This window comes from Sinocyclocheilus anshuiensis, unplaced genomic scaffold (genome assembly GCF_001515605.1).
Source record: "Sinocyclocheilus anshuiensis isolate Anshui unplaced genomic scaffold, SAMN03320099.WGS_v1.1 scaffold1015, whole genome shotgun sequence".
NCBI classification, from domain to species: Eukaryota; Metazoa; Chordata; class Actinopteri; order Cypriniformes; family Cyprinidae; genus Sinocyclocheilus; species Sinocyclocheilus anshuiensis.
The window spans coordinates 774607-790465 of record NW_015546029.1 but is presented as its reverse complement, the minus strand read 5'-3'; the positions used below and the strand labels follow the sequence as shown (position 1 = coordinate 790465).

The 15859-nt window shown below is 35.9% G+C and overlaps 1 protein-coding gene across 1 annotated transcript in view; it reads left to right on the top strand.

Annotated features, from left to right (window-relative positions):
* LOC107698718 (attractin-like protein 1) overlaps window positions 1-15859 on the top strand; it is a 286058-nt gene that overhangs the window by 95329 nt on the left and 174870 nt on the right. The window contains exon 19 of the mRNA XM_016499821.1: window positions 9057-9109. Coding sequence (XP_016355307.1) covers window positions 9057-9109 — 53 coding nt within the window. The remainder of the gene's footprint in view (window positions 1-9056; window positions 9110-15859) is intronic.

Sequence of the window (15859 nt, the reverse complement as noted above, 5' to 3'; positions counted from 1 at the left end):
TTTTCTCGACTGGATAACCAGTCTCGCTAGTAAAGTTTTGATGGATGAAGACTGCAATCAAGGTAAAGACGATTGCGGTGGCGTACAGGAGTCGTACAGTAAGCACGTGTGAGTCTGTTATAATAATGCGTGTATGAGTTCTCTTGACGCACTGATCGCACATTGAATTTATGCACAAGCACAGACAATTCCGTACATTCACGTTGTTTCCACACACATTCATGATAATGTTTTGATTTGTCATGTGTTTGTTGCTGTTTATTTATTCTGAATGGATCCGTGTACTGTAGTAGATATATGCAGTCAGCCGTCTGTTGGTTTAGGTTTTTTTTGGCATCACCATGTGGTCCTGTTCGGTATCGCAACTTGACTTCTCTAAAATGGAAAAAAGCTATTTGCTGTTGCACTGTACACATATTATACAATTCAGATTGTTTTTTTCTTTCATATGTGCTTATATGGGCTCCTTATATCATTTAGTTCTTTGGTATCCTTTTGGCGTTTCCTTTTGGAGTTTTGGAGTTCTTTTGGAGTCCTTTTTTTGGAAAAATATCTATATTTATCTTGAAAAAAGCTTGCAGAAAATGCAGATTTTTGAGAATCACCCTTCAATCTTTTGGTTTACTTTGCTGAATATTGCAAATGATGACAAAATAAACATTTGAAACAAGATAAATGGTCTATGCTTACTTTCATAAAGTGTGCGATTAATCGCGATTAATCACAGAAAAAGGGTGTGATTAAATAGATTAAAAATGGTAATCTATTGACAGCCCTAATATATATATATATATATATATATATATGCACTGATTTTGGAGGGAAATATGCAAGATTCAGTGAAATGGATTTAAATATGGTATATGTTTTGAACAGAGCTGTACTACACTCTTGTCACAAGGTAAAATCATTAGGCATTATGAAATTGGCCTCTTAACTCACTTGACCAATAACTTGGTTTTGGTCAAGCAGCTACACCATCATAAACCAAAATAATAGAAATACATGTTAGTATGTCTTTTCAGTAGGGCATTCATGGGCAGCCTTGTTGCATGCAAACTCCAAAATCTACTTTAAACCATATTTGTTATGAACCAGAATGTTGCTTTTATATGTAAAATCAATGGTGAACATGAATTCATTTAAAAATTAGCCAAACAACATTGATTAGCCATATGTTTTGTTGTCCACCAGTTGTTGCATACAATCACAAATAAGTTTACCTGCTTGAAGTGGCTAGCACTTACATGTACTTTCACATCACCATGGGAACCGTTGAAATGATTAAAGACAGTGACTCACCCAACCTGAGCAATGGCACATGAGCATTTGAGATTGCTGAATCACTTGTCTTTAAGCACATCAATCTTCCTTCTGTAAACTCATGATCTCCATATGCTTCATACACTTCATCTCAATATTAATTACATTTTAAATCAGATTGCTTGTAGTGGTGAGGAAACATGTATTGCTTGTTGGACACACAGGTGGATCCATCTCAGACTTGTTGGCGCAGCCTCTACTATCTACATGCAGATTTGTAAATGGATATGAAAATGTATCTCTGATTTTGGTTTGTATTTGGGTCTGGATGTTTACGTGTGTAGTTCTGGGTCTGAATGTTTATCCGTGCCCCATTTTATCTTCAGATGTGCCTGTTTGTGTGTTCAGTGAAATGAGCCGGGTAAGCTGGCCCAACAGTTGTAAATATGTGTGTTTTGAGGGACTGTTTGTCCTTTTTGCTTTTGTCTCTGTTGATAACATGCTTTTAGCAGTTATATTACAGAATACTGCAGTGTAACACACAACCACAAAACAGTAAAATACATAATGTTTGTTTTGTGTACTACACTCTTGAAAATAAAGGTTCTCCTTCAGGAACTCGAGCTGTGTCAAAGTCGCTTTGGGAACGCCCTTGCGTGACCGCGTTCTGAAGCCTTTTATACTTTCTGGTGCTTACGTCACCCCGCTCGTGACGTCTCGCTACTCCATTGGACTGATTTGACACGTGCTTCAGAATGCGGTCACGCAAGGGCGTTCCCAAAGCGACTTCGACGCAGTGTCTCGTTCCCTCGGGGAACCATGGTTACATACGTAACCTAGAGACGTTCTTTATTGGTATCTATGGTTCCATGATGGACCTTTAACTCTCTTCCTCTAACCTCTTACTGCATATCAACAGTTCTTCTCTTATGGAAAATTTTCCACTAGATCTTATAGATGCAGATAGATAGATGCAGGAACAAAGCTATGGCAGCGAATGCCATAGAAGAAATATTTTGGGTTTCCCTAATAACTTTTTAGTTAACACTTCTTAAAAGGACCACCTTTTTTCTAAGTTAGGAGAACATTTTAATAATCCAAGTAACATTTTTCCACTATAAATAATCTTTTGTGCAATGGAAAGGTGAATAGCATTGGTAATTCTTGGAAGAATGAGATGGAAAATGTTCAAATCTCTGACTCGATTGCAGACTTTGGTATCTTGTTTGTGGCATTGACATCTTCTGAAAGAAGATCGTTTAGAAGAAACAACTGAGATATTAAAGCAATCTTGAGAAATCATCTGATTTCTCCTATGGCTCTGTAGGGTCATTGTTCTTTTTTTTCAGTGCTATTTTGAAAGCAGTCAACCCGACATGACAAGGAATTCAACCGGTGTTTGAGAGAATGACAGAAAGTGAATGAGGCTCAAAAGTCTGTGAGACAGTGAACACCAAGGTCTCGTTCAATGTCTTCTCTTTGTTGCTTTTTGTCTTTGTGTTTGAAAGTGCGAGGAAGGGCGAGAGACAGAGTGAGAGAGTGTGAGAAAATAAAATGAGGAAAAGACGGATCAAGAAAAAGACAGACTGAAGGGAGAAAGAGAGGGAGCTAGCAGGTGGCCCATGGCCTGTTTTAGCCTGTTTCCTGTAATGAGCTGAGCTGTCTGTTGAGCACGGCGGGAGAGACGAAGATGTGGTACTCGTTTAGAAGCCGGTAGAGGACGGAAAGGTAGTGCTATTGGAGCAGTTCATAAAGACAGACTTCCTCTCAGCTGGATCCTCCTGGATTGATGTGGGTGTTGCATTGGGCTGCTGATGTTAGTGTGTTCCATCATATGTATGTGCTACAACACACTAGATTTTAAATCAGACAGTTAAACGCATCATATACATTTTGTAGACCCTTGATATTTTCACAATAAATGACAACCCGCCTAATAAAAATATTAAACAAATGTTAAAAAGCTAAATCATTAAGTGCCATCATTTCACTAGAAGATATAGTTATTTGTATGTATAATTTTATTATTAATATAAACTTTATTAACTCAAGACAGTACATAGAAGAAATCATTATTAGGTTGATGATTAAAAAATATTAGTTAATTACCTGTAGGTTATGCATTTGTAAGATTTGAAGAACTTCAGACACTTTGATCTTCTGAGATACGGACAATACACACACACAAGTGTAGTAAAATGCAGACATCCGTTTTAACATCATCACTGAGAAAAGATGCGGGAAAAACTCTTTTCTCACCTATCCTTTTCATCCACTTCCTTCCCCTCACTCATTACACCTCACACATGTCACTCAGAATGGTCAATAGCAAAATATAATGTTCTTCATAAATGCAAGTGATATTCACAGTCATGTTTGGTATCATTTGAATTGTCTCAGGGCGACTGGTACAATGGTCTTAATATTACAAGAAATATACTAAAAGTTAATACAGATCCTAAGAGTTTAGAGATATTTTGCTCACTGTAGGTTTGCCATTCCCTGTCTTTCATGCAAATTACCATCTGTCTCCAAAAGGTGTAAACTCTACTTGATTAATGCAAATTCCAATTGTTAGTTCCTGTCTCTATTTGAAGGATGTTTGTCTTGTCTGAGTACTTAAAGAAATGTTGCAAGAAGATCAGGACGCTTCTGTAGCCAAATGAGCTCGTAGTGTGGAGTGTCTATACACTCCATACTATGTAATTTTCTGAAAGTCAGGTATGCATCTTTTACTCTTAGATTTATCTTTGAGAATTTGATGTCTTTGTATTGATTTGATTTAAATTGATGTCTCTGAATTGACTAAGCATTTGGCATAATACATATTTACCTGACTGATAATAAATTGTTACATTTCAATTGATTCCGTTTACTCTTAAATTATTGATTCTAGTAGATTACGTTGTTTTCTTGTTACTGCATTTCTGCGTCAGATTTGTAATGGACTAAAATCCAGTTGAGATGGAGCATAGGGCACACCAACTGGATCTTTAGAGCTCCGGTTAACACTTGGTATTAGTTCAAGTGTATTTAGGCTGTAAGGGCCAAAAGAGAATTTCCGTTTAGTTCAACTGAATGTTGTTTGACCCACCTAAATAGGGTGAGCCTAACCTCTGTTTACTTTAATGTTACTCTAGCTAAGTGTACATGGGAAACCATTGCACGACCAAACCAAAGCTATCAGAGAAAGTAATGTTGGTCGGCTTATTTCTTAGTAGTGGTTGTGACCTCTGACTAGAGACAATGTTGCTTTATTCAAGTGTGTACAGATTAGATTAGAGATTAGAGTCAGATTAGAGTTTAATAGAAACTAAATTACTTGGGACACCGAAAAGACTGAACTCGCAGGAAACCTTCAGCCACCATTGGATACCTTCATTGGGCCTACTGGGTGGACCTTACATATTCATTCTAATGTTTTCATCTCACAACTTTCCCATTGTTATCTTATCTGAGTGCAAAACAATGCTTGTAAAACAAGATGCCTAATAAATTTTGTCTCAAAGACTGAAGTGGTGGAGATTTTTCAGTCACTCTTTCTGTAGGTCTGTAGGTTACATGGTTTTGCCAGTAGGTGGCGACAAGTGACTGTTTTTATGAGGGAGTCATTTGAATCATACAGTCAACTGATTCTTTACATTAGTTTAGGAGGAAACTGAGTCATTGGATCATTCACTGAAAATATTCATTCAGTACTATTCTTTCAGGAAAACACCTGTTTTATTGTTGCTTTGGAGTCGTTTGAGAATATTTTCATTGGTGGAGCAAAACTAACTGGCAGTACTACTTCTAAAACATATCTATCTATCTACTGTATCTATCTATCTAGCTGTCTGTCTCTCTATCTGTCTGTCTGTCTGTCTCTCTATTTGTCTGTCTGTCTGTCTGAGCTTTCAGACTAGGTTCTCTCAAGACAAAGTTAGTTTACTCATGTAGTTATTGTTATTATTAATTGTATTTATTAGTGCTTAATAAATCACCATTTTTTGGATTTTAGTTTCCTGTTCATCACATCTACATTCATGTTAATGTTTGTTTCATTTAAACTTAATATCCATTTTTATAATGTCTCGACTTTTGTGTTTATGCGCTTTTGATCCACGACGAAGCCGCTATTTAATTAGACAGGCCCTCCTGAGGAGTACTCAAGCGAGAACGCTTAAAACCCTGCGAGCAACTATTGCGTATGCTTTTGTGAGACACGCACACACGAGCTGTCTCAGTGTGAAATGTACTCAGAGGATTTATCTGCTAATTCAGTCTCCTGCGTGCAGGCGCCACACACATTCTGTTTATTTAGTCAGGATGAGGGCCTGTTACCGTGTGGCTAGAAGGATCAACAAAGGGCAGTTAGCGTACCACTCTCTCTCACCTGTTTGTCTTCTTTCTTTTCTTCAAACTAAGAGAGCAGTAGGACTAGACAGATGACTAGAGGGCATGCCCACTGTTTGACACCTGCTGTTTTCATTTTCCATCCCTTTATTTGTTTTCTCAGTTCCTGTCTTATGTCTTTCTTTCACACTTTTCTGGACTTCATGTTGTGGTGCGCTGGGGTGCACTTGCTTTAATCTGTTGCCCGACTGACTGCTGTCATTCAACAGCAAGAAGATCAGTAATACCTGGAGAAAACTTAGCTATGTGTTAGCATTTCCATTCATCACAATGGCAGTTGCTCGGCTAACTGGTGCAGGACACCTGCTATTTTCAAACCTTGTGTTGTTTCAAACCTGTATGTCTTTCTTTCTTCTGTGGAACATAGAAGAAGATGCTTTTGAAGAATGTTGGTAACCAAATAGTTTAGGGTCCCTTTGACCTCCGTTATATGGACAAAAAATACTATAAAATCAATGGGAACTGAAATTGTTTGATTACCAACATTCTTCAAAATACGTACTTTAGTGTTCTGCAGAAGAAATAAATTCATACAGGGTTGGAATGACATGAGGGTGAGTAAAGTATTTAAATTTTTGGGTGAACTATCTCTTTAATGAAATAAAAATACAGGAAAACAGCTTTAACAGTAGGGTACTGTATGGCACAGTGCAGTGTAAAGCCATGAAGAAGAAATATGAGTTTTAAAAGCAAGCATAAGTTGAAGAGAATTAGAAATATTTGAACTATAATGAAATGTTTTGTTAATTGGAGCACAGCATGTATGGTTGTCCCACTGTGCATGGTGAACACTCATTATTAAAAATGTTCCTCTGGAATAATATCATTTTATTGGAGCCCTGGAGGGGCCTGCCTTTCTTTGTGTACCCTTTTTTTGCCTTTTTTATGCCTATTTTTGTCCTGAGGTGATGTCATGCACGATTCTGCCGTCCCACAGAATACTTTCCCCTCAGAACCCAAAACAATTCTATTGGCTAAAAGATGTTTTAACGGGTACTTTTTTCCAGTGCCTGATTTGTAATTGTAAAAAAAATTGCTTTGTTGAATTGTTGTCTGAACTATAACTGTAATTTGGCGATTAAAGTCTTATGTTATATGTTAAGTTATATGTTAACTATGTAGTGTATGTAACCAAAGCTATAAATGGTTAAATTTAAACATTTATTGTTACTTGGTTTTTTTTTCACCTAAGTTATCTTGCTTGACTAAATGACTAACCTACCCATAGATAGTAATGCATATTACTACACTACCATTCAAAAGTTTGGTTTGGACAGGAAGGTTTTTTTTTTTTTTTAAAGGGGTCCTGTTATGCTCTTTTACAAAGTCTTGATTTTGTTTTGGGGGTGTACTAGAACAGGCTCTCATACTAACACATTTATCTTCGACATAGTGATAACACTCGTTGCCTTCTCTAGTGCAGCTCAACCCGGTCTCGTCCCATTCGTCGATATTTGTGATATCACAAATCCCAGAAAATACGCGTTGTAGTCCAAACGAGTCGTTCGTTGTAGTTTTTGAAAAGTGATTTCTGTTAAATAAAATATCTCCTTTTGGAGTGGACTTTGAGCTTTGTAACTTTGCAGATCTTTTTTATGCTCAAACAGCAACATTACATACTAACTAAAGTTGAAAAAGTGAAAAAGCATAATAAGACCCCTTTAAATAAATTAATACTTTTATTAAGCGGGGAGGTTTTAAATTGATCAAAAGTATCAAAACTAAAAGTAAAGTGACATTTATAATCTTACTGAGGATTTATATTTAAAAAAAAAAAATGTTTTTGAACTTTCTATTCATCAAGTAGACTAATCCTGAAAAATGAAAATGTATCACGGATTCCACAAAAATACTAAGTGCACTCTTTTCAATATGAAGGATCATGTGACACTGAATACTGGAGTAATGATGCTGAAAATTCAGCTTTGCCATCACATGAATAAATTGCATTTTAAAATATATGAAAATTGAAAACAGTTATTTAAAACTGTAATTATATTTCACATGATTACTGTTTTTGTTGCATTTTTTTATAAAATAAAAGCAGCCTTCTTTCTTTTTTCTTTCTTCTATGATTTCAATGCAGTACTCTTTCTCAGGCCCTCGGCCACTTCTGCACTTCAAAGGGCAATTTGGTGATTAATCATGCGTGTTTGCCCTGCTGGTCCGTCCATCCATCTGTGTGTTTATTGAGCTCGGAATCCACACACATGAACTCACTGCTTCTGTAGCATGAGGTGAATAATAAACACTCAGTGTTTACATGCCAGTAATGAGTGTTTGCTTTAAACTAAACCAGACATGCCACTGTGTTCTTCACACAGACAGACTCTTTCTCCACGTCTGTCACAATCTCTTACAATCCTGACTGAATATATATTTTTATCAAGAATGGCCATTAAAAAGAAAATGTGCTTCACAAAAACTTATCAACACCTATGCCCTTGACACAAGATTGTCTCAATAGTTTTTCTTTTATGAAAGCTTAAGCATTACTCTAACCCACTGTTTCTCATCCGCATAAAAAGTGTATTTATGCTGTATATTCCGCATAGGGTTTTTGCTCATCTCTCTGATCCTGAGAGAGTCGGGCGATAGTTTTGTGCTTTTGGCAAAGCATAAAGGGTTTTGCTTGGTTTGTCAGTCTGAATTGATCAGAAGTGTGGTCTCATCCTCCTCTTCAGGCCTCAGAGGAGCGGGGCACCTGACGGCCCGTCCACTATAATCATCTCAAGCTCAGCTAAGAATATACTACCTGCAGCATAGGGAAAAATCACCATAAAAAATACAACCACGCAGCCCTTTATAGTCCCACAAACCAGAAACACTCACAATCATCGTTCTGAGACAAAGCAGCGTAGTAATTTCAGTGTTTGATACCAACAAGTTTTGGTTCTTTGATACAGTATGTACACTACTGTTCAAATGTTTAGGGTTGGTAATATTTTTAAAATGTTTTTGAAAGTCTCTTATACTCACCAAGACTGCATTTATTTCATCAAAACTGCAGTTAAAACAGTAATATTGTGAAATATTATTGCAGTTTTAAATAACAGTTTTCTATTTAAATGTATTTAAAATTTGTATTTATTCATGTGATGGCAAAGTTGAATTTTCAGCAGTCATTACGCTAGTCTTCAGTGTCACATGATCCTTCAGAAATCATCCTAATATGCTGATTAGAGCACAGCTCATTTTAAAACACATTTTAAATGAATAGTTCAAACATTAACTAATGTCTTGTTGTATACCTATAGTAAATAATGACTGAATTTTCTTTTTCTTTTTTTGATGATGAACTATTTCTCTGTTGATGGGTCAAAAGTGCCAAATCTAGTTTGTTTGTGTGCATGCGTCATATTGGTAAACTAATTGTTCTATCTTTTAAATTACTGCAGATGTGATTCTGAAAATCGCTACCTTGGCAACCCACTTAGAGGAACATGCTACTGTAAGTAACCCTCACTTCTCTCACACACAGACACATACATGGTGATATGGCTAACTATTATATCTTTCCATATTGTATTGCTAATGTACTCTATATTCTATCTGTTTATGTATTTTCTCCAAACTTGCATCATTTCAACAATCATCGTTGAATCAAGTCGATTTAACAGTAGAACAGTACAACAGCAACAACAACAATAAAAAAGGATCAGCAACACTAATCTAATGACACAGCCCTTAGGGAATTTAATGGCCAAATAAAAAGCAAAAAAAAAACATTGTGATAGTCTCAATGTTGCTAAATTTTATGTAGCCAAAAAACAAACAAGCACAAAAACCATTACAAATATATTGTGAGGAAGTATTCAGTGTATCATCCAGCCCTACACACTCACACACATTACCTGTGTCAAACCTACATTTCACCCATGCACTTTCAGAGTCTTTATCCTGTGTTCACAAAGTAAACATTTACAGCACCTTCTGGAAGCACAGCAGATGGAAGTGTTTCCTTCTAACCCCTCATCAGGACTCCATCACACAAGCATTCATCTGTTCTCAGTGGTATAACGCCACCTGTGTTGTTCATCTTGGCTTCTGTCTGCTGTATCTTTATGTGTAAATGTGTGCACTGTGTGCGAGGGAATCTTATTCGTCGACCTTGTCGCTAAATGCCAAGAGCTTAGCCTAAAGCAAAACACGTGTGCTCTTGGCTTCGGATTAGTTTCACATGGTGCTTATTTGGCCAGATTTAAAGAGGTTTAGGTTCTCAATACAGTTGTTTGTGATGGATTTCAGAGAAAGGCTGTGTTCTGTTGATGTTGTTAGACAAAATGGCTTGTGACTGGAAACAGTTAGGACAGACTTTTTGAGGATAATAATCATATATGCTCTTGAGTGACGACATTATGTTTTTGGAGTGAGACTTCCAAACAGTTAGCTGTTCATTCTGCACATTTATTGATTTATTTTTTGTTTGGCAGAGTTAATATGGATGAATCTCATAAAAACCAAATGTCTTACCCAGTGTTAATTATGCAGATTAAAAATCTGGAAAAGGTGATTTTCATTATTGTTTCACAATAGTGAGAATGAGATTTGTTTTGCATTACATTAATAGGAGTGTGTGGAGGAATTATGTTTAATTGTTGTCAGTACTAAAAAAATAAGACACTGAATCTTATTCAGAATCATTTTCAGCAGCCATGACATGGACATTCACTCAGGTAATTTGTTATCCCACCTAAGTAGGGGCTTCTATTCAATTTTCAAAGAAGTGTAAGCGACCTGCATGTCTTCAAGCCACAATCACAGATTCTGACTTAAAGTGCCTCAGATAGATATCTGAAGGTCAGAGAGTGCAGTGGGCAAGCAGTCAGGTTTGATTCAACTCCCATACATCTGCTGCTATAAAATTCTGTACAAATCACACACAACTTCCTGTATGATTTAAAGGTAGGAGGACTGGACTGACTTTATGCTTTTTTAGAGCAAAAGTGGTGTTCTCTCTTAAAGAAGCTTCTTTTAAAACAAAAGTCATCTCATGTTCTTGATTAACAGTAATGTTCCCATATCAAAACTGCTTGAGCATTTAAACTCCTGATGTGAATGCACCTTGCAAGTCACTTTGGATATAAATATTAAAATATTTTTCCATTGTGTTTTATAGGGTAAACAATTTATTTTATTTCCTTATAATTTATTTTTTATTCTATTTTGTAATGAAAGGACTTTATATTTTTAGACTATTTTCACAGGTGCCACTAATGCATGTCCAGAATGTGCATCAGTTACAATGTACAAGTTGTTGTTTTTAAGCCCTCAATTTTTAGCACAATTTATTACTATATTATTATTTTTAACTTAATAATTAAATCCCGAATCCCTTGAGCACTGTTACTCTTACATGTTGTGAACATGTGCACCACTTACTGCGCCACAACTCTAGTGAACATTAGTTCTTATGTGATTACAAGCAACAATTTTGCAGTAATCCATGATGTTTATGTCAAGCTGTTGTGCTTTGTATCTCTAGATCTGCTTGCTTAGCATTCTCTGTCTATCACAGAAAATCTCTGTCTATCACAGAAAATCTCTGTCTCACACACAGTATAGATTTAGTTTACATTCAGAGCACTAGATGGCAGCCTTACAGCTATAGTACTAGTCCAGTTTTCAAGATTTAACAGTTTAGAGCGGTCATAACTTCATCCGTCCACAAAATAGGAAAAGATATACAGAAAATGACACAGCCACAGAACAGAACCATCATCTTCAGGAGCAGCAGATACAGGTTCTCTTGAAAATGACTGAGAGCTCATCCACACAAACTTCAAGACAGCAGGAAATTAAACTAAGTCAGTACTCAAAGAAAAAAAAAAGAAAGAAGCTGTTCTAAATCATTACTCTTGTCACTACCACTTTCCCAGAAATTCCATCCCAGACCAGATTTGACCAACCAAACCAAGCTTACGTAAACAGCCCTTCAATGCCACCAATGAATGTTTTTTAAACTAAGCTCCATTTGATTACAGTCTCAGATAAGCAGAGCACATCCAGACAGCCCATTTGTTTTAATGGACGCAAAATCCTCAGTAGGTGATCCATTCTGTTCTTAGCAATTTGTGTGACTCTTGCTTCTAAACACTGTGATGAGTCGGCCGCCTCCCCCTAATTATCAGCATCACCCCATCCCTTAATCGCCACCCTTTGCCACTTATTGTTAATATTAGTGTTGCTGCTGATGCTTTAAATAAAATGTTTTTTTATTTTAATATGAAGATTAAATTTAACATGAAAGACTGGTAATTTTCAACACTTTTTTTTTTTTTTTTTTTTTTTTTTGGACATCTGAGGTTTCTGTTGGTTACCCAGACATTTGTGTTATCTACTGCACTACAACGGCAAAAGGTGTGCCTTGTGGCAGAAAGGTTCTCAGTATTCTGATTAATCAACACACATAAGAGATGATTGTGTGTCAAAGCACGTGTGAGGGGTTTGCAAGGCTTTTATGAGCAGATCAGACTCACTTTCCCTGTATATAGGAGGATTTATTACCAATGCATTATTTATAATTGACCTCCCCTCTAGTCTCTGCAGCACAATACTATTATATCACTTCATGATTGATAGCGCACTGCATCATATCCTCCTGTGGTCAACAAATTCTTTCAAGCGTCCCCCCTCTTTCCAGCTGAAATTAAATACGAATTATAAAAAGGATTCCCATTGGATGTTCTATTGTAAAATGCAGATAAATACACACGTGACTGTACATTCTAAAATTGTCAATTACTCACCCTCGTGTTTCTCACAAAAGAAAAAAAGGGTACAAAACAAGCTTTTTTATTTGATTTTTTTTTGTTCTAAATGAACCAATAAGTTTTAGAGTTGACTTTAAATTTGCCACTAAAATGGACTATCCCTTATATTTTTTGAGCTGTCTGAATTTGCAAACCATAAGATAGTGGTTCCCAAATGTTTTTTTTTTTTTTGTCAGCTAAACCGCTTAAATGTAAAATATGTACTTGAAGTATACCGCCTGAGATTCTAAGATAATATATTTCAATAATTTAATTTTAAATTAATGTTCACTGTTCTCTGATGTCGGTTAATGGTCACAATGGTGTTTTAGAAACCTTATCAAATTAAATAATAATAATTATTATTATTATTATTATTGTGAGTTTTACCTTACCAAAAATACTTTTGACTTACCAATAAATAAATAAATATATATATATATATATATATATATATATTGAAATAGCTCACAGATCACATTGAATAATTCGTTCACTGAATGGATGATCCAGGCAGCAACTCACTGAATATATATATATACACACAATATTAATAATTATGTCTCACATCACTTTCAGATGTTCAAACCCTCAAGCTTTTAACATTTCATGCCTCTCACTTTTATTTTGGTGGAGTATTGGTGAAATGAAGTAAACTTCTGTCCACTATAATGTTATAAATTATGTAATGTGGAAAAGTCAACCTGGCACACGCTGTGTTCCCAAATGCACGTTAAACTCACAGCACATGGCGTAAGGCATCTGATATTAGTCATGGTTAGTTAAAATAACCTATGTGGTATCTATGATTACTCTCAAGTTCAGATTAAAGCATCTGTTCTTCTTCATTTCATACTCCTTGTATGGTGTACTAAACGCTAAAGTGTACACTGCAGCTGGCCTGCAATCTCTCTCACAGTCAAACACATATAAACACACACATCCCAGCAACCACAAGCAGCACCTCACACTCCCAGCATCCAGCTGTTATCTCTTACTAGTGCTGCTCCCATCACTCTGTCAATATGGATTTCATCACACATGTGCAGTGATTCAGTTGTCCGGCTTCAAATATGCGTGGCGGACACACTCACTAATTTGACCAATTAAAGCCATGGAGGAGAGGCAATTCGGAGCGAGACAAGTCTAACTCCTCAAGGGAACGTCAGTGACATATACCCACTGACTGGGATTGATGTTTACGCTTCAGCTTTGTAGCAGGCTAATTCGACCAGCCTTGAACACACTAATGTATGTTATCACAAGGAGAAAAATCAAGGGCCATCAAACATGGTAATACTAATGATTACGATAAATGCAACTCACCGTAATGGTAATTGAACGTCTCCTTGACTAATGCAACAGATTGCTATTTATTACAGTCTGACCTCCAGTGTCATTAGGGTCATATTGCAATTGCCATATGCATGATGATAAATGTTGTGCAGTCAAAACTGTCATCAATTTGTTGTCTTTATCATAATAGAAGTCATATTTACCATGTTGTATCATATTCTAATAGTACATAGCAGTGGTGGAATGTAATAAAGTAATTTTTACTGTACTTTCACACTATTAGAACACTATTAGAATTGTTTTAATCTTTTGGGAAATCTTTTCTTTTCTTCATTTTTTGCTCAATTAAATTTCAGGGGGAAAAAACATAAAACATCATATAAATCCATTGAAGAAATCAAGGCCTGCTTGAATGTGATTTCCAATTTGTGTGCAAATCATTCTTTTGAGTGAGTTCTTTTCTGTGAACCTATTGAAATAGCTCACAGATCACATCGAACGATTCTTCCACTAACTGAATGGATGATCCAGGCAGCAACTCACTGAATTTGGCATGTCTGACTCAAAATTCAGCTTTGCAATCAAAGGAAAAAGAAACACATTTCCAAATATATTAAAACAGAAAATGGCTATCTTAAATTGTTGTAATATTTCACAATATTAATGTTTTGACTCTTATTTTTGATATAATAATATCGAATAAATGCCTTTGTGTGTATGAAAGACTAAAAAAAATAAAAAATAAATCTTACCAACCCCAAACTTTTGAACCATATTGTATTTTAACTCAAGTCCATGATTCGTTAAAGACAGCTCTGAAACTCTTAACAACAAAAGATATTAAGAACCCCTAAAAAGAAAATTATGCTTGACACACTGATCGACAGCTAACTTCCTTCAGCCTGAATCAAAGCCATAACTACTGCTTTAAACACATGTCCCACCAACCAGACAGACACTAGCAGACATCCTCAGGCCCCTCATCAAAAACTAATCAGGCATTCTGCCTAGACGGCTAAATACTTTTAGTCAGACTGTTTTGTGCTTGCACACAAAGGCACTTTTATTTGGACATCTAAGGGCCTATCTTATTTTCTTAAAATAATTGTATTGGCTTTAAGCCTTAGATGTAGGTATCTTTCTCCAATCAAGACAATGTTACAGTGCATGAGGATGAAATTGGATTTTCATTTCTTTATTGTATTTTGGTCATACTGATGATATGGAAAATAAATTGATGTTAAGATAAAGCTATGATGCAATCAATCCAGAACCTCTAATGTCAATTGATTCTTTCTATTTATGCCTCTTTAAAATATAATAAGGGCTTTCAAATGAAGTCACTGCAGATAGCCAGTGATAATGGAGATGTTGGTTGATATTGTGCCCAGATTATTTGTCACTCTATAAATATAATAGTCAAGTTAAGTGCATTCAAGCTGTGTACTGCACAATTTGGCAGAACAAAAAGTTACATATCATGCATACACTGTGCATACTGCAAAAATAGTAGTATGCCATTCAAAACATGCAAAATTACTACAATTAAGATTGTATTTTGAGTTTTGGTACACATGAGCAAAAGAGCATTTCTATCATGACAACTCTCTGAAGATTTTAGCATGGTAATGGATATCACATTGTTAATGTATTTGGCTGAAATAGATCTGCTACACTGCTGAATTGCTGCTGCTGTTGGTTATTGCTGTTGTTGTAAATTATTGCTGCTGCTGCAAGTACAGGAACTTGCTACTGCCAATACATATGCCGATACGGTGCTGTGAATATTTAAGACATACTGCTGCTGCACAAATAGCATATATAATAACCCAAAGCAGATCTATTCAGGTGGAGCTGGGGAAGGTGGAGGGTTTGAGAGGAACTCTGAAAGCACGCTGCGAAATTCTCTAGTGAATGCTAATCAGCCGTTTAAATGTAAAGCAGCAAGCTCTTTGGCTGCGAATGCAACATGAACCAATCAGCTTGTGCCAAGTAGTTTAATGCTGTGAATGTCATCAGTTTGCATTAGGTATGTTTAGCTAAATCATGTGCTTTTGTTATGCATACATGTCTACAGTGCAAAAAACTCTGTACATATATATATATATATATATATATATATATATATATATGTGTATGTGTGTGTATATATA